Source organism: Salmo trutta, chromosome 19, assembly GCF_901001165.1.
Source record: "Salmo trutta chromosome 19, fSalTru1.1, whole genome shotgun sequence".
Classification (NCBI taxonomy): domain Eukaryota; kingdom Metazoa; phylum Chordata; class Actinopteri; order Salmoniformes; family Salmonidae; genus Salmo; species Salmo trutta.
The window spans coordinates 50,377,019-50,404,468 of NC_042975.1; the positions used below are offsets into that span (position 1 = coordinate 50,377,019).

Genomic DNA, 27,450 nt, shown 5'->3' on the forward strand with positions numbered 1-27,450 from the left:
GCAGTTGCCAGAGAATTGACTGTTAATTTCTCTACCATAAGCTGCCTCCAATGTATGTAGTTTTAGAGAATTTTGCAGTACATCCAACTGGCCTCACCACGCCAACCCAGGACCTCCACATCCAGCTTCTGCGGGATGGTCTGAGACAAGTCACCCAGACAGCTGATGAAACTGGGTTTGCGCAACCGAAGAATTTCTGGACAAAGTCAGTTTGTGCATGCTGCTTGCGTCGTCCTCCCCAGGGTCTTGACCTGACTGCAGTTCGGCGTTGTAACTGACTTCAGTGGGCTGCTGGAGAAGTGTGCTCTTGACGGATGAATCCCGGTTTCAACTCTACCGGGCAGATGTCAGACCGCATGTACAGAGTCATGTGGGCGAGCAGTTTGCTGCAGTTTGTGAACAGGGTGCCCATGGTGGTGGTGGGGTTACATTATGGGCAGGCATAAGCTACGTACAACAAACACAATTGCATTTTATTGATGGCAATTTGAATTCACAGAGATACCGTGACGAGATCCTGAGACCCATTGTCATGCCATTCATCCACCTCCGTCACCTCATGTTTTAGCATGATAATGCACTGCCCCGTGTCACAAGGATCTGTACACAATTCCTGGAAGCTGAAAATGTCACAGTTCTTCCATTGCCTGCATACTCACCAAACATGTCACCCATTGCGCATGTTTGGGATGCTCTGGATCGATGTGTACGACAGCATGTTCCAGTTTCCGCCAATATCCTGCAAGTTCGCACAGCCATTGTAGAGTGGTGGAACAAAATTCCACAGGCCACAATCAACAGCCTGATCAACTCTATGCGAAGGAGATGTGTCACTCTGCATGGGGCAAATGGTAGTCACACCAGATACTGACTGGTTTTCTGACCCACGCCCCTACCTTTTCTATCTGAAGTTCCAGTCATGTGAAATCCATAGATTAGGGCCTAATGAATGTATTTAAATTGACTGATTTCCTTAAATGACCTGTAACTCAGTCAAATCTTTGAAATTGTTGCATATTGCGTTACTATTTTTGTTCAATTTTAATCCGAAGTCTGAGCATTCACTATAAGCTCAAAATCAGTGAAGTTGCAACCTTTTCACTTTGCCATTTCCTTCACTTGTCATCTCCTTGGCAATGGAAAACAACCCATGTTTATCTGCTACCCTTGAAAAGGAAATATTCATTTCCATTTGTCAGCAATTACAAGTATTATTATTTATTTATTTTTTTGGAGGGGGGCTGTTTTGCATCCTACAAAATTACATTACATGGCACTGCATATGGCTGTGTAACAAACCAATCAGAATCACATGTTAGTAAATAAATATCCTTCAGAGATTGGATCTACACAAGAATCTAAACATGAATTAATACATTCATTAGAGAGATCAAAAAGAATCAAAATGCCTGTAATGGATGTACAGCAATTAAATAACCCAGCTGTGTCAAGTAAGCAGACCCAATGTACAATATTAGTCAACCTTAGAATCAATAGAAGCAGTAAGCTATACATCCAGAGAGCAATTTTACAGTAAGGCAAGCGGTATGAACAAATCCCACTATACTTTATAAAAATAAACTCATGTCTAATTTCTGCTGTAAATTTATATTAAATGTGTGAAAACAATTGTTGCGATGGGTTTGTAAATCATTAAATCTACTCTGAAGGTCGATGCTTTCTATATTAATACTGTGCTGAGATTGTTCATGTACCTTTGAAGAAGTCTTGCCTAATCTGTAGATGTTCTAATTCTCTGTAGATTCAATTGTGTAGTAGAGTTTTCCTAGTACTCAAGCTACATAAATTCACAGCAGTCAGTAACTTGATGAGGTAAGGACGTTATCATTAGTGCAAGTGGAGGAAGCTTGTGGTGAACATTCTGCAGAAGAATGAGGAATTATTCTGACTCAGAAACATCTTCCTATTCTTATTGGATGGATAAACTATTCTGCTGCATACCACGTGTCAGCAACCACAGCAGCCTATTGTTACCTCACTGTGCTTCCAAGATCAGAAACCAGTTTGAATTAGATTCTTATTGGAGTGTAGAACAAAGACCGTTGCTCTACTTTAAAAAAAAGTTTACACACAGAAGTAAACTCCTCCGCTATTTACCTATATTTTATTTTTATTTTTTTATTTCACCTTTATTTAACCAGGTAGGCAAGTTGAGAACAAGTTCTCATTTACAATTGCGACCTGGCCATATCTCAAGACCAAATGCATAAGCCTGGTCCCAGATCTGTTTACGCTGTATAGTCAATGACCATAGGAGTTGGCAAGACTGAGCAAACAGATCTGGGATCAGGCTACAAACTCATTAAATGAAGGATCATTTAACCTGTGAACTGACCTGTGGCTTAATGAGTCTTTATCTTTATACCTGATTGCATCCATGTTCAGGGCCACCTAGACTGCAGTCACGCACCACATCCCAACTCCTGGATGTCAGTAACCGCATTGAATTCTGATGCCTGGCACAAGATGGAGTGTTGGAACGTGGCTAACAAAATTACAGTTAACGAAAATGTACGCTTAATCCAGTATAAACTAATTTATAGAATTTATTATACAAGAGACAAAATTCCCAGATTCTACAGCACAACAGCAGAGTCATGTCTCAAGTGTAAAAATAACATGGATTTAATAATCCATGCCGCCTGGGAGTGCTAAGTCCAAAAGTTACGGGCGGAGTTAGACAGTTGGCTGTGAGAAGTTTTACAATGTAAGTTTACTTTTAATCTGTCTATCTGCATATTTCAAGACGTGGCATATTAGGGTGCGGTGAGATACTCAAATCGGGTGGACCGTACTTTTCTCGTCAATGATTTTGAAAAAAAACTCTCCTCAAAAACTGGAAATCAAATTATCCTCCATCACTATGACAGTGGATGAATCAAATGTATTATGTAAATATTCAAAAGGTGTGGGCTACGGATAAAAATAGAAGAGTGCAATTTGAGGCCATATGGCAGAGTGCTACAAGCACTGGAATGTTCCAGGATGAAGGATGGGGGGGGGGGGGAGTGTGGTTGAGACATACGTGATGCGTATGTTTGCTGTGGGAACACGTGGGCCTGAGCAGGTGTGATGCCATTTATGTTTTGATGAAATTTGTCTGTTTGTCTTTTGTTTATGTATGGTTGTTATTGTTTGAGAAAAAGATACAAATAAAACCATACAAAAAAAGTATAATTCTGATGCCCGACCGCAATGTAGATGATGTGGCAATCATTGGTTAATTTATGCAGCGCAACTGCTTTGCAGATGACCTGGAACACGGCCAGGGTCTCCCTTTCCTGATACTATCTGTGTTGCTGGCAGAGTAGAGCTTGCCCTGCCTGCCGGCTACTATCTGTGCTGCTGCCAGAGCTTCCTCAGTTCGTCCCAGAACAGTAGAGACAGGATGGTGTGTGGCCCCAGACGGAAATAGGATGCACCCAGGCCTTTGTAGAGCCCTGTCACACCCTCCATCTTCAGTGTCTTCGAGAAGCAGTCCCCAAAACCTTTATAGAGCTCTCCCTGGAAATTAGAGTATATCCAGTCAGTTTTCAGAGCCATGTTAGATTAATTACATTAAGACAATTCATGTGATAAACAGTGGGTCACTTGGGTCCCTTTGACCAATACTCTAGACCTGCAGGAATGTTAATCTTCATATTTTGCTCAACACACACTTTTTTTCAGAGCCACTTGGCAGCACAGTGACAGCATACATTTTTAGTATGTGCATGTGATCACTGCGGGAATAGAACCCAGGACCTTGGTGTTGCTAGCGTCATGCTCTTACCAACTGAGCCACACAGGAAGGACCATGTAAAGTAAACCACTGACCTTGCCTGTATGATCCACAGGTTGGTTGTAGAGCCGTGTGCTGACCACGTCAAAGGGTGTCATGGCTGCCACCACCACCACACTGCTGATCATCCCTGCACACAGAGCCACCAGCCAGCTGCCCTCTGGGAACAACTGGCGGGGGGAGAGAGAAAAGGGTAACTTAGTGAAGTATGCTTAGAGCTGGTTTCCCGAAAATAACTTATAGGATGTGTCCCAGACACTGGAAAATCTCTACTGTAAGTGCCTTTTCGTCTATGGAACCATTCCTTAATAGTCAGACAGCCAGTATCCAGCTGTTAACATAGCAGATCATTTGATATGACTAAAATAATAAACAAATTAGATCGATGCAGTGTTCTTCTGTAACATTAAACTTCTGTTAACAATTTAGTTTAGATGGAGCTGAATAATGACATAGCTAGTCATTTCTTCCCCACCAAACAGAGTTACGTAAACACCATGTAACTGGTGAAATATTATGAATGGTGTCAAATGTCCCAAAATGAACAGAGAACACCCTACCAAATACAGAGCACTTCTGTGGTAACCATACGGTTGTAGTACATTAAGTACAGTATTTACAAATGGGCACAATGGGAAATGACAAATTTCCATCTAAAAGAACCCATGAGCACCAACATGTGAAGTTCATAGGTTTCAAATGAAAGCTAAGAGGCCAACATTTTTTGAAACTAGGGCATATACACAGTACATACTGTAAAAACTGTTAAATCCCCATGGATTGATGAGGAATTGAAAAATTGTATGGTTGAGAGGGATGAGGCAAAAGGAATGGCAAATAAGTCTGGCTGGACAGCTAATCATGAAATGTACTGTAAATTGAGAAATCATGTGACTAAACTAAACAAAAAAATCAAGAAACCGTACTATGAAACAAATATAAAATATATGAAGAATGACAGTAAAAAGCTTTCGAGCACCTTAAAGGAAATACCCCAGAATGACAAAGTGAAAACATGTTTTTAGAAATGTAATCAAATTTATTGAAAATGAAATACAGAAATCTCATTTACATAAGTATTCACACCCCTGAGTCAATACATGTTAGAATCATCTTTGGCAGTGATTACAGCTGTGAGTCTTTCTGGGTAAGTCTCTAAGAGCATTTGTACATTATTCTTTTTAGAATTCTTCAAGCATACCCAAGAAGACTCGATGCTGTAATCGCTGCCAAAGGTGCTTCAACAAAGTACTGAGTTAAGGGTCTGAATTCTTATGTAAATATGATATTTCTGTTTTTTTTATTTGTAATAAATTTGCTAAAATCTCTAAAGACCTGTTTTTGCTTTGTCATTATTGTGTGTAGGGGGGGAAATCTATTTAATCCATTTTAGAATAAGGCTGTAACGTAACAAAAATGTGGGAAAAGTAATGAGGTCTGAATACTTTCCGAATGCACTGTAATTCTGAATCCAAACATTACACTGTTGATGTTATGTGCATTTTAGATTCACTGTACTTTTCACCACATTTGTTGATAATAAAATCAGAAAATACTCTGGATACATTCAGTAACATGACAAAAAATAATCCTGGAAATGTGGGGTGTGTGAAACATAAGACAAAAAAAGTACAAGTGTTTGAGTATCTCTTTTACTAGGACTAACTAGTATCTCCAGGTGACCACACCCCTCTCCAAAGTGTGCACAGTTCCTAAGTCATTTCTATGCATTTTTATGACTCAAAGAAGAGTAATTAACTATAAGTAGCTTTTTTTAGGACCTGAGTTTTATGATATGGATATGTGAAGTACACATTTGGCCTCACAGCTGTTTGGCTTGCTTGTATGACATGTATTATAATCCTCAACGTCTCATCTTTCAAAATATATACAGTCCTCTTAATTTTCAGCATTTCGCTCACTCAGGCAACAACAAAAAAAGTGTCCTAATTTAGTGGGAGGGATGGGGGCAACTTCTTGTTGCGTGCGGTGCTCAAATTGAGAACGGCTGTCATTCAAAAGCCATACTGCGCTGTGAAGCGGAGACCGGAGCTCAGACATCATTTATAGCGTGTTACTGTACAGCCACTGCGTTCCAGTCTAGGCGCTTATCTGTGGGAAAAGCTGTCATTTTCAACCCGCATACCGGTACGAGTGTAACGAGTTTTCGGAAAACGTGGTCGCAAAAGAGATTTTACTGTAATTCTGTCACCAATCTTTGCATCTGCACAGTTCTTCCAGTAAATGTGTTTTTGTGAAATTTTCTGTGTACATTTTTCAACGTAGTCCTTGTATGGTTTGCTAAAAGTTGAAATCAATGGTTTTTGTTTGGCATACATTTTAAAGTGAAAATTCAGAGTAATTCCGTTATCATGGAACTGCCCAAATACCTCTGTCCTCTATGATATAAAACACAACTAACATCTGTGTTATAAATTGACTTGTGTGGAGTTTGTATTGTCAACAAAAACTACCAACATTCATGGGGCATAGGCCTAATGATGGAATAGGCCAACAGAGACAAAGATATTGGTCCATGCCTACTTATCGCTCTGAAATGAGATTTAACAGGTGTAACAGTGTTTCTTCTGTCCCTCTCCTCGAACCAGGGACCCTCCACACACATCAACATCCCATGAAGCATCGTTACCCATCGCTCCACAAAAGCGGCGGCCCTTGCAGAGCAAGTGAAACAACTACTTAAAGGTCTCAGAGCAAGTGACGTCACCGATTGAAATACCATTAGCGCATACCCCGCTAACTAGCGAGGCATTTCACACCGGTTACACAGGCAACAATTAAATATTGGTCCTTTCACCCCTCCGGTTCCCTGATAGATTCCCTCTTCATCCCTGACACTGACAGCTAGCTGTCTTGGCTCCTCTTTTGAACCTGTAGACAGTATGCCTGCATTTCTCCTGCACTCTAAACGGTAAAAGGTTCCTGGAGTATCCTTTAGGGGTTCTTCAAATTGAAACTGTGGGGAAACCCTATAAATTCTTATAAATGGTTCCTTATAAATGGTTCCTCAAAGAACCTTTGGGGTTTATTTTAACTCCCTGTACAATATTTTAATAATAACAATAGACAATATTGAATTAAATAATGGTTTATTTAGTGGCACCACAAATGTGAATTAATATTTACAAAACACAAAATTTCTGCAGATATGTCAGACCATAATAATACATTTACTTTGTATAGAGTTTGTCATTACAGTTTTTAAAAATAAAATGTACAATAAAAACAAAATTATTCATAGGTAAACTAACAATATTGTAGACTTGATGCTAAATACTGATTTTTTTTTGCTTAAGTGTGTGTCCAACAACCACTTAGTTATGTTAGGAAGTTTGCCATCTTTAAGGCCAGCCCTTGTAACTTCACCCCAACTTCTCTCATTCCCAGAACACAGTAACTTAAGAACATAAGTGTTTTGCCATTTTTGGGAAATGCTACTGAAAAAAAAAATGAAAAAAAAAAATAAAATACAGCCCTAGCAGAGACCCAAGTCCCAAGGGGACGTCCTCGAGGGCGTGGATGTTCTCCCCATCAAAGGCCAGCATGATTTCACTCTCATGGTGAAATGGATTTCCGCCGATGTGCAGTAAAGGAGTAGGGAGCGGTGAAATCTGTGTCAACAAAAGAAAGAAAAGATTAATACGCATACAATTATCAAAGAACATAAATGTTCAGCTGTAGTGTTTTATAAGCATGCACACTTATGTTTATGAAGAATATATTATTTGTGCATAGGCATACCTTGTCACAGACATAAAGGCCACTCGGGTCCTCATTGAAGAAGTAGGGCAAGAGCTGTGTTCGAGTCCTAGTAAAGCAATGATCTTACTACATTTGCTAATTTTATTACAAAATACCTATTTTTAATGTACCATGTATTGGCTACATTAGAGAAAGGGAAGGAATAAGAGCAAATACCCGTGTGCCTCTTCTGCATTGTCCTTCAGGGACTGTCGAAATAGCAGGATGATGTCCTCACCCCTGCCTCACCTCTAACTCTGCTATCATTTTGCCACGAGCCTTACGGAGTCCGATAATTTTCTTTTTGTCTATATCCATTCCATGGATTTGATTCATTTTTGAGAAGATCTGAAAAGATCATTTGCACACATGTGTATGCTAATAGATAGTTTGTTTTGACTGCTATGTAGGTTAAATGTACACTTCAAATGCAGCTGTCCTACAACACATCCTTACCTTCTTCTTGATCCCAATTGCATTGTGTCCATGTTCTGTTCTATAAGAATTTCAAAGGAAGAGAAAATGTGTCAAAGAACAGTTGAAGTCAGAAGTTTACATACACTTAGGTTGGAGTCATTGAAACTCGTTTTTCAACCACTCCACAAATTTCTTGTTAAACTATAGTTTTGGCAAGTCGGTTAGGACATCTACTTTGTGCATGACACAAGTCATTTTTCCAACAATTGTTTACAGACAGATTATTTCACTTAGAATTCACTGTATCACAATTCCAGTGGGTCAGAAGTTTACATACACTAAGTTGACTGAGCCTTTAAACACCTTGGAAATTCCAGAAAATGATGTCATGGCTTTAGAAGCTTCTGATAGGCTAATTGACATCATTTGAGTCAATTGGAGGTGTACCTGTGGATGTATTTCAAGGCCTACCTTCAAACTCTGTGCCTCTTTGCTTGACATCATGGGAAAAATCAAAAGACATCAGCCAAGACCTCAGAAGAAAAATTGTAGACCTCCACAAGTCTGGTTCATCCTTGGGAGCAATTTCCAAACGCCTGAAGGTACCACATTCATCTGTACAAACAATAGTACGCAAGTATATACACCATGGGACCACACAGCCGTCATACCTCTCAGGTAGGAGACGCGTTCCGTCTTCTAGAGATGAACGTACTTTGGTGAGAAAAGTGCAAATCAATCCCAGAACAGCAGCAAAGGACCTTGTAAAGATGCTGGAGGAAACAGGTCCAAAAGTATCTATATCCACAGTAAAACGAGTCCTATATCGACATAACCTGAAAGGGCGCTCAGCGAGAAGAAGCCACTGCTTCAAAACCGCCATAAAAAAGCCAGACTACAGTTTGCAACTGCACATGGGGACAAAGATGATACTTTTTGGAGAAATGTCCTCTGGTCTGATTAAACAAAAATAGAACCATTTGGCCATAATGACCATCGTTATGTTTGGAGGAAAAAGGGGGAAGCTTGCAAGCTGAAGAACACCATCCCAACCGTGAAGCACAGGGGTGGCAGCATCATGTTGTGGGGGTGCTTTGCTGCAGGAGGGACTGGTGCACTTCAAAATAGATGGCATCATGAGGAAAGAAAATTATGTGGATATATTGAAGCAACATCAAGACGTCAGTCAGGAAGTTAAAGCTTGGTCGCAAATGGGTCTTCCAAATGGACAATGACCCCAAGCATACTTCCAAAGTTGTGGCAAAATAGCTTAAGGACAACAAAGTCAAGGTATTAGAGTGGCCATCACAAAGCCCTGACCTCAATCCCATAGCAAATTTGTGGGCAGAACTGAGAAAGCATGTGCAAGCAAGGAGGCCTACAAACCTGACTCAGTTACACCAGCTCTGTCAAGTGGAATGGGCCAAAATTCACCCAACTTATTGTGGGAAGCTTGTGGAAGGCTACCAGAAACATTTGACCCAAGTTTAAATTGTTTAAGGTAATACTACCAAATACTAATTGAGTGCATGTAAACATCTGACCCACTGGGAATGTGATAAAAGAAATAAAAGCTGAAATAAATAATTCTCTACCATTATTCTGACATTTCACATTCTTAAAATAAGTGGTGATCCTAACTGACCTAAAACAGGGAATTTTTACTAGGATTAAATGTTAGGAATTGTGAAAAACGGAGTTTAAATGTATTTGGCTAAGGTGTATGTAAACTTCAACTGGGTATATATATAAATTAATATTGAAAGAAATGGCATCGACATAAAATGTAATGCAAAATAGAAGAACATATTGGAGAAAGCACTAGCCAATACAGTAAAAGTACTGCCATACAGGCCTAATATCAAATTTCAAGCTATCTTTGTACACAAATTGTTTAATATTTTATCAGGCTGACTTGAAAGATTATACGCAACATTTTGCTGCGTGGCAATACCGTGTTTGGATTCTGAAGGGCATGCATTTATACAAAAGAGCTAGTCACTGTATTACATTATGCATTTGAATCCAATCTGTAGCTACCATCTAAGCTATTAATTTCCCTCCACAAGGGGGCATACATGTAATGTTTCCATAACGGGATAGTATTGTACAACGTAATGTTATGTCCCCTTGTGAGTTCATAATAGTACTGCATGCTGTAGCAAGCTATATAAAGAGGAAGCCCTCCATTGACCGATTCAGTTCATTGTAACATCTCGTCTGGACAAGTCACCATCCTTAGTTGGCTGGCCAAAAAAATTAAAATGTTGTTGGCTAGCTAGCTAACGTCAACGAAGCTAATGTTATGTTGTTCACGCTCACCAAAAAAAAGTGAGAACTGCTCTAGATTGGAAACTTACGTTAATGAGTGTAAAGCCATGTTGGCTTTATGGAAACGATATACAATATGGGACAGAATATAGTTCAGGAAATAATACAAGCCTAGTCCTGCCCAGTTAGCTATGTCCTAACGGTACAGTAGCTCATACAACGCCAACTGTCAAACCCGGCTTTCTAATATTTAAGTTAATTCTTCTGAACTATAGCTAACTAGCGTGACAGCTACAGTGAGGGAAGAAAGTATTTGATCCCCTACTGATTTTGTACGTTTGCCCACTGACAAAGGATCAGTCTATAATTTTAAATGGTAGGTTTATTTGAACAGTGAGACAGAATAACAACAACAAAAAAAGAAAAACACATGTCAAAAATGTTATAAATTGATTTGCATTTTAATGAAGGAAATAAGTATTTGACCCCCTCTCAATCAGAAAGATTTCTGGCCCCTAGGTGTCTTTTATACAGGTAACGAGCTGAGATTAGGAGCACACTCTTAAAGGGAGTGCTCCTAATCTCAGTTTGTTACCTGTATAAAAAGATACCTGTCCACAGAAGCAATCAGATTCCAAACTCTCCACCATGGCCAAGACCAAAGAGCTCTCCAAGGATGTCAGGGACAAGATTGTAGACACAAGGCCGGAATGGGCTACAAGACCGTCGCCAAGCAGCTTGGTGAGAAGGTGACAACAGTTGCTGCGATTATTCGCAAATGGAAGAAACACAAAAGAACTGTCAATGTCCCTCGGCCTGAGGCTCCATGCAAGATCTCACCTCGTGGAGTTGCAATGATCATGAGAACGGTGAGGAATCAGCCCAGAACTACACGGGAGGATCTTGTCAATGATCTCAAGGCAGCTGGGACCATAGTCACCAAGAAAACAATTGGTAACACACTACGCCGTGAAGGACTGAAATCCTGCAGCGCCCGCAAGGTCAGCCTGCTCAAGAAAGCACATATACATGCCCATCTGAAGTTTGCCAATGAACATCTGAATGATTCAGAGGACAACTGGGTGAAAGGGTTGTGGTCAGATGAGACCAAAATGGAGCTCTTTGGCATCAACTCAACGTGTTTGGAGGAGGAGGAATGCTGCCTATGACCCCAAGAACACCATCCCCACCGTCAAACATGGAGGTGGAAACATTATGCTTTGGGGGTGTTTTTCTGCTAAGGGGACAGGACAACTTCACCGCATCAAAGGGACGATGGACGGGGCCATGTACTGTCAAATCTTGGGTGAGAACCTCCTTCCCTCAGCCAGGGCATTGAAAATGGGTCGTGGCTGGGTATTCCAGCATGACAATGACCCAAAACACAGCCAAGGCAACAAAGGAGTGGCTCAAGAAGAAGCACATTAAGGTCCTGGAGTGGCCTAACCAATCTCCAGTCCTTAATCCCATAGAACATCTGTGGAGGGAGCTGAAGGTTCGAATTGCCAAACGTCAGCCTCGAAACCTTAATGACTTGGAGAAGATCTGCAAAGAGGAGTGGGACAAAATCCCTCCTGAGATGTGTGCAAACCTGGTGGCCAACTACAAGAAAGGTCTGACCTCTGATTGAAGGGTTTTGCCACCAAGTACTAAGTCATGTTTTGCAGAGGGGTCAAATACTAATTTCCCTCATTAAAATGAAAATCATTTTATAACATTTTTAGACATGTGTTTTTCTGAAATTTTTTGTTGTTATTCTGTCTCTCACTGTTCAAATAAACCTACCATAAAAATGATAGACTGATAATTTCTTTGTCAGTGGGCAAACGTACAAAATCAGCAGGGGATCAAATACTTTTTTCCCCCCCCTCACTGTATAGTAACGTTAAGGAAGCTATTCACAGAAGACCATAATTGTCTTCGTCATTCATTGGTATTTTATATAAACTTTTTCAATACATATTCAGAGCCAAACATCAACCCAACTTACCTTTTTAAACTGTTGTCGCATTCAAACTTGGCACGAGCGTTTTCAGTTGCGAAGTTCCCCGAAGAATTCCAGCAACAATGGGGGTTCCTCGATGAACCCACCTCCTAAGAAGTTCTTCGAATAACCTTTTGGGGCTGTTTTTCATTGCCAAGAACCTCAAGGGTTCTTCGAGGATCTTAGAAGAACGCCAGTTGATCCCCTAATTTTTAGAGTGTACTACCACACAAATCTTGGCATCACAGGACCAAATCTTGCCTGCTTGCTGGACAGCTACTCAATTTAGGATATGTTAACAGTCTGTCCCAAGAGAATTATCTTAACAACCTATCCTAACCTGTAGGTCAACGACAAGCTCCTTGGAGGCAGCGAAGGAGTAGAGTTGAGCAGCTGACCCCACGCTGACCCTGGGTACAGCTGCACTGGAGCCCCTCCACAGGCCTAGGATACCATGCTGCTTGTGGATCGCTGCCAGAGCATGGACCATCCCCTGAGAGAGAGGGAGGGAAGGATGGAGGGGTAGAAGGGGTGAGAGACGGAGAGGTATAAGGACAGATGGAGGAGTAAGATGTAGAAATGGATGGAAGGGGTGAGTACAGTAGTTGCAATGTATATGAACATTTGACAAACATTATTTATTTGATTGATGGAGGACTAGACTTTACCTGATGTTGATACTGATGTCCAACAGCTATAGAGGAAGTGGCCTGACTCTGAATGTGAGTCTTCACCTGAGTGATGGAAACAGGAATGTCAAGCCTTCACTCACCTCACCAACTGTCCTCAAGTCTAGCGCTGTGGTTGCAGGTGGTCCGCGATTTTAATAATTTTTACTAATATTTTACTTAATTTTCTTTAAAAAAACAGATGGGAGTATTAAATGGTAATAAGCAATTTTACATTACTTCAAATTAAAATTGTGTATAATAATAATATAAAAACAATAATAATCCTTTAATCTGTTACATAAAATTGACCAAATTAGACCAGCAAGCTAAAAGACTCTGCGACTCCGCGAGTGGTGGTCCTCAAGAGCTTTTGACCGTGATTTGGTGGACGCCGGAAGGGAACAAGGTTTGGAACCGCTGGTCTGGAGGCTACACCACTGACAGCGTCAAGCTGATATTGGGGATGTTTTCAGCATTAAAAACTACAGGGCAGACGTTCAAATGCGCCTGTATACGGTCACTCACTGGCCATAAATGTAAACACACAAATGATAATCCATGATGCGGGGCATGCGCAATACTCACCAAGTAGATGGGACTTCCCATCACTGCCCCCACTACTCCAGCGGCAGCCCCTGCTACTGTGGTTTTAGCAGCACTAACCCTCCCGTCCGTGTGGATGTATCCAGATGACTCAATTATTGAATACGATCCAAGCCTCACTCCATTCATGAAAAACTGATAGACAAGTCCCGGTACCAACCCTTTCTGTAAACCAGCGAGTCCATCTACTTTGCCGATAGTGTAAAAAGCGTGGAAAACGTTGCGGTAGTAAATCTGGTAGGTCCCCCGGCTTTTGAGCTCTCCTTGTAATTGCATCCGAGTTTTGACAACCTCCAGCGGGTTAGTGAACAGGCAAGCTCCGCAGGCAGCTGCCCCGCTCAATATAAAATCCATCGCTAAATGGGCTCGACCTTTGCTAAATGAAATTCGGTATATGAAGGATATGTAGAATTCCAAATCGCCGGTTCTAAGCAAAATCTGTTAAAATCCCAAGGTCACAGACTACTGCGGGACGATAATAAACAATCGGTCGCGCCCTAAAAATAGTTTGTACGTTCCATTGTGGTTATTTCTACTGTGTTTCTTCCTCTCGTCTGTCCTTTAAACTGTGTCCTTGCGATGTTCATCAGCTGTTTATCAGCTAATCAGGACCAGCGCGCACATATCACGTGTGCAATGTGCTGATGAATCCATCCAAAGCCTTGGCTTGTCTTCTTGGCCAATGAAAACGCTGAGTTAAGCACATCCTACATCCGGCTTCTTTTGATTGGACGATCAGAGCACAATGTAGAGGACCGTTGGCCAACCTGGAATCAGGGGTAGACGTAACATAGGGCGGATTTGATTATACTGATATGCAAGGCACCGATCTATCGCCGGTGATGTGAACGGGCAAAAGCAGTGAGCGCCCTCCCAAATCGAACAGTAATCTGTGCCTCTCGGTCATGTCGACAAGACAGCATGGTGTATCATCAAGAAACATACAACATCTCTTTTCCATAAAATGTTTAAGTTTTTAACAAGGTTTCATTGGGAAGGCAGATAAAGGCATGTTTAAAACACAGATTTCTACTCATTACTCCACCTACATAATTAAGACGATTTCGCCACGGGCTTTGAACAGGGCACCTGGCTCACGCCTGGGAGGCAGAGGCAGTCCGGTTCCAAAACTAATACAATCAACTTGTACTGGGTGCAAAACACGCCTACCCGGGGCCCTGGCCAGATTAGTTGAATCCCTCACTGTAAACGTAAATCTGGGACACTCCAATTGGTATGGTACATATTCATTTGTTGATGTCCATCTATTTTGATATGTTACAAATTACAATATGTATATGTAAACAAAAACGAAGGGAAGCAAGCACTGCTAAGGTACACAATAGTAGATTTTGCTAGACAGAAGGTGCTCTTTGGAAAAAGGGGTAAATTGGTCATCAAACGAAAAGGAGGACCAAAACACTCTTTAATATAATTAATTAAAATGCCTTTATTTGTATGGCATGTTCAGTTGAAACAAAGTTTAAAAACTCTGACCCGTTTCGGCTGCATGGCCTTCGTCAGGGAGTACAAAGATATAATACATGCATTATGTAAAAAATAAAAAGCATTAATGAGACAACTAAAAGATGTGCAACATGAAAATATTGTCCCATTTACATTGTGTAATTTATTGAGGTCCTTATCCAAAGTCAAACCAATTTTGACATTGTTGCACACCAGCCTGAAGCTTATTGGCTAAAAGAAATTGGCTCTCCCTACCTGAGAACACACAAGAGACACCCACATCAAACCACTGAATTCAGTCATGGCTGGAAGCATTTCTTAATGAACCAAATCTAAAACGACAATAAATCAGGAAATGCAGTCGCTCACAGGCTTTGGAGATCTTATACCTTTTGTTCTATGAGATAATATCAGTCAGTTAACATTACCTTTATGAATTATGAAGCCTTTATGTGCGTTATGTACTTTTTCTATTACATAAATGCTTCAAAATTTACCAAAAGTGACGTTGGCTGATGAAGATGATCTCATAGACTAAAGTGTATAAGATCTCCTAAGCCCGTGTTTACCACAGATCTTATTTTCGGGGTTTATCCATAAACCCTTAATTTCTCCATAGGCTTTTTCCAAAGAATCATGGCGGAGTTTGTACCTAATTTGCTGTTTGCCTTCAAAATAAAAGTCCCCCATTGAAAGAAATTCAAACGATACAAATAGTGGAATCATACCATATTTGGACTAGATAATGCTAAACAAAGGTCGGAGTGTTGTTATATAAATTAAACACGAGACAAAAAAGGTTTAAAAAATCAGTTGATATAGCATTGTGGACTACCCCTAAGAAGCAACTTCTCATTTTGAAAATGGCCTATGTGGCGTCGATATGACTCAGAAACATTTATTCTAGTGTCAAAATGGACAACAAGGTGTAAATAGACAAATGTTGTAGTCAGTCTCGTCCAAAACTGAGATTTGTGATAGGATTTTTTTTTTTACGGATTAAAGGGTACCATAACAGTTTTCAGTGGGACCTGATATTAATGCCCATGATCAATTTGGTTTCACATTTGATATCCCTATGGGGCTAGTTAGGGACAATCAGTAAATTACACAATGTATGAGACAATATTTTAAAAGGTCCATAGCTCCAAATGTAAATTACTTAAAAACCTCAAACCAACTATAAATTGTAGAAATGAATATACAAATATTTAAAGCATTAATGAGACAACTGAAAGATGTGCAACATGAAAATATTGTCCCATTGACATTGTGTAATTTATTGAGGTCCTTATCCAAAGTCAAACCAATTTTGACATTGTTGCACACCAGCCTGAAGCTTATTGGCTAAAGAAATTGGCTCTCCCTACCTGAGAACACACAAGAGACACCCACATCAAACCACACCCCGAAACCAACTCACTTTTGAATTCAGTCATGGCTGGAAGCGTTTCCTAATGAACCAAATCTAAAATGACAATAAATCAGGAAATGCAGTCGCTCACAGGCTTTGGAGATCTTATACCTTTTGTTCTATGAGATAATATCAGTCAGTTAACATTACCTTTATGAATTATGAAGCCTTTATGTGCGTTATGTACTTTTTCTATTACATAAATGCTTCTACATTTACAAAAAAATACGTTAGCTGATGAAGATTATCTCATAGACTAAAGTGTATAAGATCTCCTAAGCCCGTGTTTACCACAGATCTTATTTTCGGGGTTTATCCATAAACCCATAATTTCTCCATAGGCTTTTTCCAAAGACTCCTGGCGGAGTTAGTACTTACAGAAAGACCATGCCGGAGTTAGTAACTACAAAACAATACTATTTATCTCTATTTTACTGAGGTATAAAGAAACAGGAGTTTATTTGCTGAAATGTCTGCTGATCACAGAACAGTGTCGATTCCCGCATATTAAAAGGGACATGCGGCTATTTGAGACAGCTTTTAAATGAAGTTTGATGATATTTTCTTCCAGGGCGGGCGTTATGGGCGGGTCTTAGGGGGCCTAGCCTGCCCTACCGTACCTCCTTGCCCTTCCAAATAAAATATTGAATATTGAACATTTATTTGACCGAGACGCGCGCCGACAGAGAGACACATCAATCTCAGTTAAAGCACCGGAGCGAGCGAAACAGCGCCCCTCTTGTCTCGGTATGTGAAGACCATGTATCTGATGCTGTCTGGAACAAAAAGAGTATGTATGGCATCTCATACTATTTCTGTCCCTACAGTTTCGCTCGCTCGGATGCTTTCTCCGGTGATATAGTTTCAACATCTGTCCAGTATAAACCCAATGCGTTTCAACGTGAATAATATGCAGACCCAAGCCCATTGTCAGGGCGGAGACATGAGCATATCCTCGTCATATCCAGATCTCTGGTTTCAGCCTCTTGTGAATTGAAAATTAAAGTTGGCGGATGCGCAGTGCACTGTTAGGACGTTAAAGTAAATAAATGTGTTGCCAAAATTATATAACTCCTTTCTAAATAAAATAATTCAAAACACTTCACTAGGAAGCATGACTTAGCCACAGAGAATCATTCGCTTATTTTTTTATTTTTTTGCTGTGGTCTAGATGACTGAGTTGCGGCTGTCAGGGAAAAGCTTCTACAATATGTGTGAAGATAATGTGTCTTGATATATTTCAAAATGCTGTATCAATAAGGGGAGAGGGATGTGGCGAAGAAATGGTGCATCTCCAGAAATCATGCATATGTTGGAAAGTGCCCATTTGGCAATGTCTTATTTGTGATCGTCTTAACTCACCACGCACACCACTCATTTTTTCTTCGCCTCACACAAGTCAACAAAGTCTGTTTTTTTTTAACATCCATTGTGAATGATAGTTGCTCAGTTCCATCATTCGTCCCAACACTCCCGGCCACCGCACTTGATAATCCCCAAGCCTCGGTGTGAAAGAGCAAAATATCATGATCTGATGATCCCATATATCCAGTGGAAAGGTAATTAAAAAAAAACAGCTTTCTGTCGCGAGTTAACTGGCGCAGGAAACTTTGAAGGCCCGTAATTGGCCCGTTGATACAATGTTGTAAGATTGTTAGCCACAGCTTCGGGCCGGACTCTAATGATTTGATAAACCGTTGAACATCACTAACAATTGCTCATGTCAAGACAGATAGACTTGGGAGGCAGACAGGCGTAGAAGAGAGATGAATGTGATTGAAATAACCTGAATTTTCATCAGGATATTTGCTACTGTTTTTATTTGTCGGCTTTAGGCCTATGTTTTTCACCTAGTTGATGATGGAAGTTCTAGGTGTAGGCTACTGCGGCATTGGTCTATACTATACTATACTATACTATACTATACTATACTATACTATACTATCTCTGAGTCCTATGCTCTCATTTCTCTCTTTACAGCATATCAATGTGTCCATATGACACAGGTTAGTGCTCTCGCCATAGTTGCATTTGAACTTTTAGATTTTTATCATTTTACTTCATATTTTTATTATTAACCAAGGTGCCAATGAATTTGAGAAAACGAAAACGTTATTATTGAAATGAAACTGTTCCACTAAAACGTGCAAATATAAATATTCATAACTGTCACGCAGATCGGTAGAAATAGTAGGATAAATTGTAAACTTCCCCAAACTTGAAACTCGTGAGCTGCCCGTGGTCTTTACTATTACACCTATTTAAAAAAAATACGTGCAAGCGCGTGCACACAGGAGGTCCCGTGAAAAACCCGGCCTGCCAATGGAAATCAAATGCCCTTCCAACTGATTCCTTCTGGCGCCGGTTATGTTTTCATCTTGTTCTGTAGTTTGCTAAATTCCTGTTCTATTGACGGACACTGGCTGCGCTAAAGACGGAGGCTTCAACCACAAGGGCACAGGCCCTATTGAAATGAATGACATCTGGCTCAACGCAAAAGACTGTTCAGATGGAATGTAAATGGTTTGGCCAAAATAAATACACCTCTAGTCAAATTATGTAATTCTTGGATGTTTCTATTTTCTGAAAATCTGCATTTCCATCCATCAGTCTAGCGAGCCTATCCATTATCAAAGTCAAAATAATTGCACTTTTGGAAACTAAGCCTTTGTCATCTTATATGTAAATGAGTTCTGATGAAACAGGTGTTGTGCCGAAAATCTCCCCCCTGCCAGAACCCCCCCCCCTTCGCGTGAACGCGCACACACTCAATTCTTCATTGTTGCGACTTGCTTGCTAGTTGAGATTTCTGCCCTTCACTCCGTTGTCAGTTTAGCCTACATTTCACTGATCTTAGTAGCAGAAAGCATTTTTTTTTACATTTGTGTCTTTAAAGGCAGCTGTCAATGATCACGTTAGCCTGCGTTTCATAATTCTTTTATGTCGGTTTGATAGCGGGGGAGGCACTAGTAATGTCTTCAGTTTTCGGTTTGGCTATTTGTTTCAAGTGTATTAGTCTATAAATATATCTCTTTGCCAAAATTCTTAATCTCTCCCAAGTCTTATTCGACTAGTAGTTGTTCTGAAATGTTTACTGCTTGGCTACATTTTACTCCCTCCTCTATGTTTAATATAACACAAAGACATGAGTTATTCATTTCGGTTGCCTATCCTGACGTGAAGTTTGTTCTATAGAAAGTATTTGACTCTGATGTGTGCCACAGAAAGTATTTGACTCCTGTGACAAAATTTAGGAAGTTGGGGGGGGGGGGGGGGATTTCGGCAAGGCCATTTTCTTGCCTGTCGAAATTCTCCCCCCCCCAGCCACAAAATTAAGGAATTTAGAAGGGGCGTGCAAAAATCCTCCCCGCCTTCTAATTTCCTTAATTTTGTCGCTAGTCAAATACTTTCTATAGAACAAACTTCAAACACTTTTTGTGTTGGCCTACAAACTTGAGCACAGATCCATTGAGCAATCAGGTTTCCCCTTATGTCATCAGTATCTATCCCAAGCAGAACTGAGAATATCCTGTGTGTGTAGTTAGGGACTACACAGAACAGATACTTTAGGGAAACTGGACTTTTGAAATGAAAGTCGTCCAAGGGCAAGTCCAATGTCATTCAACATCCTTTCTGTGATCGTAAGTTTCAAGTGTATTTGCCATATTGAATACATTTGAAATATTTTAGAGTGAAAGTGGCTAAATAGGCAACAGGGTGATGGATGTGGAGGAAGGGAGCTGTTGGTTACCCAAGGGGAATCCTGCAATCCAGGATGAATCTCACACATGTCTGTGCAATGACAGCACACTGACATGAGGCCCCCTCCTCTAAGCCCGGCCCCCTCTCCTTTATCCACATCCACATCTAATCATTTTTTACAAATGTCTCAGAGAAGCATTGAGGAAGATTGGAATTGAAATTGGAATTCCAGTTTACTTCCTGAATTGACAAGGAATTGACACCAACGCTGTTTTACAGAGTAGTCAGTGTGACCAGACCAACACAAGAACACATGAAACCCTGGCCCGCTCTGTAGGTGGCTGTCACCTCATGTGATTTTTGTCCGTTCTATGAATAACTAGAACAATCTCACTCAGGCAGAAAGTGCAGAGCGCTGTCACAGCACGCTGACTGCGTCCCAAATGGCACCCTGTTCCCCATATAGTGCACTACTTTTGAAAGAGACCTATAGACGCTTGTCAAAAGTAGTGCACTATAGGGAATAGTATGCCATTTGTCACAGCACACCATGTCAGCCGGCAGCTGCTGGCTCCAGCCCACTTTGGGATGCAGTTTTCCATTTATAGAGCATTTCCCTTGCCCATCTCCCCAACCCAAACACAGAACCAAACAGGCCAAATTTGTGAGTCATGTTCCCACAGCTAAACCCCCATAACCTTTCATGACAATAGCACCAGACTGACACAGCATGAGACAAGAGTTTTTGAAACGGGTGCAAATTCTTCTCTACTGTTTTTATTTACTTTCATTGGAAAATAAATCAAGTGTATTTGAAAGGACACAATATAGATATTCATTAATTGAATTACACTCATGCATTGCAATATCCTAAGGGGATCAAAATTGTTGTTTAGATCGTAATTCTTGTGATTTTCACTTATTCATGAAGTAAAAGGTATTTGGCTTCTTCCGCTCATCTGTTGAACCACCTGTAATACAATACAGCTGACAGCATAGCTCATATCATATCCACCCTCCTCTGCAGTAATGGTGTTCTCACACTTCCTAAAGGGCAGATTCTGCTGTGATAATTTTATAATTTATGCAAATACCTATATGAACATACAACATGCCTTCACAATTTAAACACACATGTTATTTGAAGCATCAAGCAGACAGCGATTTTCCGGCTCAATGTCTTAAGGTCAATACTTACAGTCAATCAATCAAAATTATCACATGGTTACACTGTCAGGGCAGATTTTAGAGCGATACATTGCATACATTTGGGTCTGTCTGTAGACCAGAAGTCCAACTAAAATGACTGTTACGTCTGTCCACAGAGTAACTATTCCTTTGTTCAGTATGCCATTCATTGCTTTCATATGTAAAGACTAACACTGCACTCTAGTGGCCAGGGATGTACATTGTGGTTTTAAACCCGTGTCCTTGCATGGCCTGTCAACCTGGCACTCCTCCAGTAAGTCTAATAACAGCAGTGTGGCCTTGGTATATTGCCCTGCTCTGCCTGCAGTCATTAATGCCCCAGTGCACGTATCCTATCCTCAACAGACTACAGTCTGGGAAGCTTGTTATATAACTGTCAGTAGGCTATGTCAAGCTGACTGAGACAGTCTCTGGCTGTGTCCTTTTGCCCAGGGCTTTCTAGTTTATACAGTGTATAGCAGTAAATACAAAAAAATCGAGGGGGTCGAAGAAAATAGAGCTAATTGCAATCCACAACCAGTGGAGAACTACTTTGATTGTATTTGGTTACTGGTGATTCTCATGAAATAATAATAAACAACCATTATCTGAGGTTTTAGGGTATTTAGTTTATGTATGTACAGGCAACTGCCAAAATAAAGGAAACACCAACAAGTGTCAATAATAGGGCGTTGGGCCACCACGAGCCACCAGAACGCTGTCTCAGGTGTCGCTCCAGAATCCACCAAAGTGTTCAATTGGGTTGAGATCTGGTGACTGAGACACACACCCACCTACCCCCTTTAAACCCCCTATGCACCTTTGAGACCCTTCTTTCAGTCACTGAGATCTCTTCTTCTAGTCATGGTAGCCTAAGCATGATGGGATGTTAATTGCTTAATTAACTCAGGGACCACACCTGTGTGGAAGCACCTGCTTTCAATATACTTTGTATCCCTTATTTTCTCAAGTGTTTCCTTTATTGTGGCAGTTACCTGTAGCTACAACAGAAAGACAAATCAAATAAAAGTTTATTGGTCGTGTTCACAGATATGCAGAAGTTATTGCAGGTGCAGCGAAATGCTTGTGTTTCTAGCTCTAACAGTGCAGTAATAATACCTAGCAATACAAAACAGTACGCACATAATCCCAAAAGTAAAAAATAAATGGAAATTAAGAAATATCCTAACGAGCAATGTCAGAGTCCGGAATGTTACAAAGTGAGATAAAATTGATTATATTTTTTGTCAACGATCTATACAAAATACTCTAATGTGAAAGTGGAAGAAAAATTCTAACATTTATGAAAATGAAACACAAAATAAAGTATTCAACCTCTTGAGTTAAATGTTAGAATCACATTTGGCAATTACAGCTGTGAGTCTTTCTGGGTACGTCTCTAAGAACTTTCCACGCCTGGAAAATTGGTTGTTGATCATTGCTAGACAATCATCTTCAGGTCTTTCCATAGATTTTCAAGCATATTTAAGTCAAAACTGTAACTTGGCCACTCACTGCCTTCTTGGTAAGAAATGCCAGTGTAGATTTGGCCTTGTGTTCTAGGTCCTGCTGAAAGGTGAATTCATTTCCCAGTGTCTGGTGGAAAAACAGACTGAACCATGTTTTCGTCAGTACTTAACAATTACAAGCATACCCATAACAACTGTCACGGTTGTCGTAAGGAAAGGACCAAAACGCAGCAGGGACATGTATACTCATCTTCTTTATTGACGGGAAAAGAAGGAAAAAAAACAAACACATATACAAAAATAACAAAACGATGAACGACAAAATAACAGTCTTGAAGGCAACACAGCAATCCAAGAACAATCTCCCACAAACAATTAACCAAACACATACCCATATATAGGACTCTCAATCAGAGGCAACTAGAAAACACCTGCCTCCAATTGAGAGTCCAACCCCAATAAACTAGACATAGAAATACAAAAAACTAGAGACCACATAGAAATACAAACATAGAACATAACCCCAAAAACCCGGAACTAACTAAACCAACACCCTACTAAATAAATCACCACCCCGAACCACATAAACAAAATACCCTCTGCCATGTCCTGACCAAACTACAATAACAAATAACCCTTATACTGGTCAGGACGTGACAACAATATAGCCAACACTATGCTTGAAAATATGGAGTGGTACTCAGTGGATTTCCCCAATGGTGACCTGGCCAAGATAAAGCAAAGCAGTTCGACAACATACAACAACACAGAGTTACACATGGAGCAAAACAAATATACAGTCAATAATACAGTAGAAAAACAAGTCTATGTATAATGTGAGCAAATGAGGTGAGTTAAGGGAGGTAAAGGTAAAAAAAAGTCAGTGGTGGCAAAGTAAATACAATATAGCAAGTAAAACACTGGAATGGTAGATTTGTAGTAGAAGAAAGTGCAAAGTACAAATAGAGATAATGGGGTGCAAAGGAGCAAAATAAAATAAATAAATACAGTAGGGGAAGAGGTAGTTGTTTGGGCTAAATTATAGATGGGCTATGTACAGGTGCAGTGATCTGTGAGCTGCTCTGACAGCTGGTGCTTAAAGCTAGTGAGGGAGATAAGTGTTTCCAGTTTTAGAGATTTTTGTAGTTCGTTCCAGTCATTGGCAGCAGAGAACTGGAAAGAGAGACGGCCAAAGGAGGAATTGGCTTTGGGGGTGACCAGAGAGATATACCTGCTGGAGCGCGTGCTACAGGTGGGTGCTGCTATGGTGACCAGTGAGCGGAGATAAGGGGGGACTTTACCTAGCAGGGTCTTGTAGATGACCTGGAGCCAGTGGGTTTGGCAACGAGTATGAAGCGAAGGCCAGCCAACGAGAGCGTACAGGTCGCAGTGGTGGGTAGTATATGGGGCTTTGGTGACAAAACGGATGGCACTGTGATACTGCATCCAGTTTGTTGAGTAGGGTATTGGAGGCTATTTTGTAAATGACATCGCCAAAGTCGAGGATCGGTAGGATGGTCAGTTTTACGAGGGTATGTTTGGCAGCATGAGTGAAGGATGCTTTGTTGCGAAATAGGAAGCCAATTCTTGATTTAACTTTGGATTGGAGATGTTTGATGTGAGTCTGGAAGGAGAGTTTACAGTCTAACCAGACACCTAGGTATTTGTAGTTGTCCACATATTCAGAACCATAAGTCAGAACCGTCCAGAGTAGTGACGCAGGACAGGCGGGCAGGTGCAGGCAGCGATTGGTTGAAGAGCATGCATTTAGTTTTACTTGTATTTAGGAGCAGTTGGAGGCCACGGAAGGAGAGTTGTATGGCATTGAAGCTCGTCTGGAGGGTTGTTAACACAGTGTCCAAAGAAGGGCCAGAAGTATACAGAATGGTGTCGGCTGCGTAGAGGTGGATCAGAGACTCACCAGCAGCAAGAGCGACATCATTGATGTTTACAGAGAAAAGAGTTGGCCCAAGAATTGAACCCTGTGGCACCCCCATAGAGACTGCCAGAGGTCCGGACAACAGGCCCTCCGATTTGACACACTGAACTCTATCAGAGAAGTAGTTGGTGAACCAGGCGATGCAATCATATGAGAAACCAAGGCTATTGAGTCTGCCGATGAGGATGTGGTGATTGACAGAGTCGAAAGCTTTGGCCAGGTCAATGAAAGCGGTTACGATATTGTTTAGGACCTTGAGCGTGGCTGAGGTGCACCCATGACCAGCTCTGAAACCAGATTGCATAGCGGAGAAGGTGCGGTGGGATTCGAAATGGTCGGTAATCTGTTTGTTGACTTGGCTTTCGAAGACCTTAGAAAGGCAGGGTAGGATGGATATAGGTCTATAGCAATTTGGGTCAAGAGTGTCCCCTCCTTTGAAGAAAACAACATTGGTCGAGAAATTAACTTTCAACTTTCAATTAACTTTCTGGTAACAGCTCTGGTAGGCATTCCTGCAGTCAGCATGCCAATTGCATACTCCCTCAAAACTTGAGACATCTGCAGCATTGTATTGTGTGACAAAATGTCACATTTTAGAGTGGCCTTTTATTGTCCCCAGCACAAGGTGCACCTGTGTAATGATCATACTGTTTAATCAGCTTCTTGATATGCCACACCTGTCAGATGGATGGATTATCTTGACAACGGAGAAATGCTCACTAACAGGAATGTAAACTAATTTGTGCACAACATTTGAGAGAAATACGCTTTTGTGCATGTTGAACATTTCTGGGATCTTTTTATTTCAGCTCATGAAACATGGTACCAACACTTTACATGTTGCGTTTATATTTTTGTTCAGTGTATATATATATATATATAATGGTGTGTATAGACAGTATGGACAGTATCTGAATAGAAAGGTGTGTACAGCAGTAGTTATATAGGATGAGCCATGACTAGAATACAGTATATACATATAAAGTGGGTCAAAAGTATGTAAACATTATTAAAGTGGCCAGTGTTCAATGACTATATATATATAGGGCAAAGCAGTCTCTAAGGTGCAGGGTAGAGTACTGGGTGGTAGCCCGACAGGATGCTCCCAGTGGTGCATCTATAGAAGTTTGTGAGGGTCTTAGGGGCCAAGCCGAATTTCTTAAGCCTCTTGAGGTCGAAGAAGCGCTGTTGCACCTTTTTTACGACATTGTAGGCAGGTAGCCTAGCAGTTAGAGTGTTGGGCCAGTAACCAAAATGCTGATTCAAATACCAACAAGGTGAAAAATCTTTTGATGTGCCCTTGAGCAAGACACTTAAACCTACTTTGCTCTGTAGCACTGTACTACTATTGCTGACCCTGTAAAACAACACATTTCACTGCACCTATCCGGTGTTTGTGACAATAAAAAACATTTTTTTGAAGGGACCATTTCAGGTCGTTAGTGATGTGCACGCCAAGGAACTTGGAGCTTTTGACTGCCTCCACTGCAGCCCCGTAGATGTGGATGGGCGTGCTCTCTCTGCTGTCTCCTTCAGTCCACAATCAGTGTAGTGGGAGAGATTATTTTCCTGGCACCACTCCACCTGGGCTCTCACCCCCTTCATGTAGGCTGTCCCATCATTGTTGGTAATCAGTCTGTTGTGTCCTCAGCAAACTTAATGATTGCGTTGGAGACGTGCGTGGCTACACAGTCATGGGTGTACAGAGAGTAAAGGAGGAGGCTGAGCACACACCCCTGTGGGACCCCTGAGGATCACCATGGCGTAGGTGTTGTTGCCTACTTTCACCACTTGGAGTCGCCCCGTCATGAAGTCTAGGACCCAGTTGCATAGGGAAGGTTTCAGACCCAGGGCCCTGAGCTTAGTGATGAGCTTGGAGAGAACTATTGTGTTGAAGGCTGAGCTGTAGTCGATGAACAGCATTCTTACATAGTTATTTCTCTTGTCCAGGTGGGATAGGGCAGTGTGCAGTGCAATGGCGGATCTATTGGGGCGGTATGCGAATTGTAGTGGGTCTAGGTTGTTTGGTAAGGTGGAGGTGATATGGTCCTTAACTAGCCTCTCAAAGTTCAGTTACCTTTGCTTTCAACCAACTTCCATAATAAAGTCTCCAAGGGCCCAGTATGGTATTTAGGTGAAGAGTGCCTTACAATAAAAAGTTTGATGGGAGTATTATTATTCTTGGAAGGCAAAAGTGAGGCGGAGAAAAAGGGGCCGGAGGACGGGCTGCCATCTGAGAATGCGTAGGCAATCGAATAAACCACCACTTCGTTCCATTCTGCTAGCAAACGTGCAATCTTTGGACAATAAAATAGATGACCTACACAGAAGATTAAACTACCAACGGGACATTCACGGAGTCGTAGCTGAACGACGACACTATCAACATACAGCTGGCTGGTTCTACGCTGCACTGGCAGGATAGAACAGCGGCGTCTGTTAAGACAAGTGGCGGCGGACTATGTATTTTTGTAAATAACAGCTGGTGCACGATGTCTAAGGAAGTCTCGAGCTATTGCTCGCCTGAGGTAGAGTATCTCATGATAAGACGTAGACCACACTATCTACCTAGAGAGTTTTCATCTGTATTTTTCGTAGCTGTTTAGATACCATCACAGTCAGAGGCTGGCACTAAAACAGCATTGAATATGCTGTATTCCGCCATAAGCAGACAAGAAAATGCTCACCCAGAGGTGGCGCTCTTAGTAGCCGGAGACTTTAATGCAGGGAAACTTAAATCCGTTTTACCAAATTTCTATCA

At 41.1% G+C, this 27,450-nt stretch overlaps 1 protein-coding gene and 1 long non-coding RNA gene across 2 annotated transcripts; both read right to left on the reverse strand.

The window, feature by feature from the left end:
* Positions 1-1,202: 1,202 nt before the first annotated feature.
* Positions 1,203-14,166, reverse strand: slc25a35 (solute carrier family 25 member 35). The gene is made up of 5 exons (XM_029701640.1): positions 13,493-14,166; positions 12,905-12,970; positions 12,577-12,729; positions 3,838-3,972; positions 1,203-3,525 (listed from the first exon to the last, which is right to left on the reverse strand). Exons 1-5 carry the CDS (start codon positions 13,862-13,864, stop codon positions 3,355-3,357), a joined length of 897 nt encoding a protein of 298 aa, XP_029557500.1. The 5' UTR covers positions 13,865-14,166; the 3' UTR covers positions 1,203-3,354.
* LOC115154924 (uncharacterized) lies at positions 6,896-12,527 on the reverse strand. The gene is made up of 2 exons (XR_003867968.1): positions 12,243-12,527; positions 6,896-8,060 (listed from the first exon to the last, which is right to left on the reverse strand). It is a non-coding gene; the product is annotated as an uncharacterized LOC115154924 (long non-coding RNA).
* Positions 14,167-27,450: the final 13,284 nt, after the last annotated feature.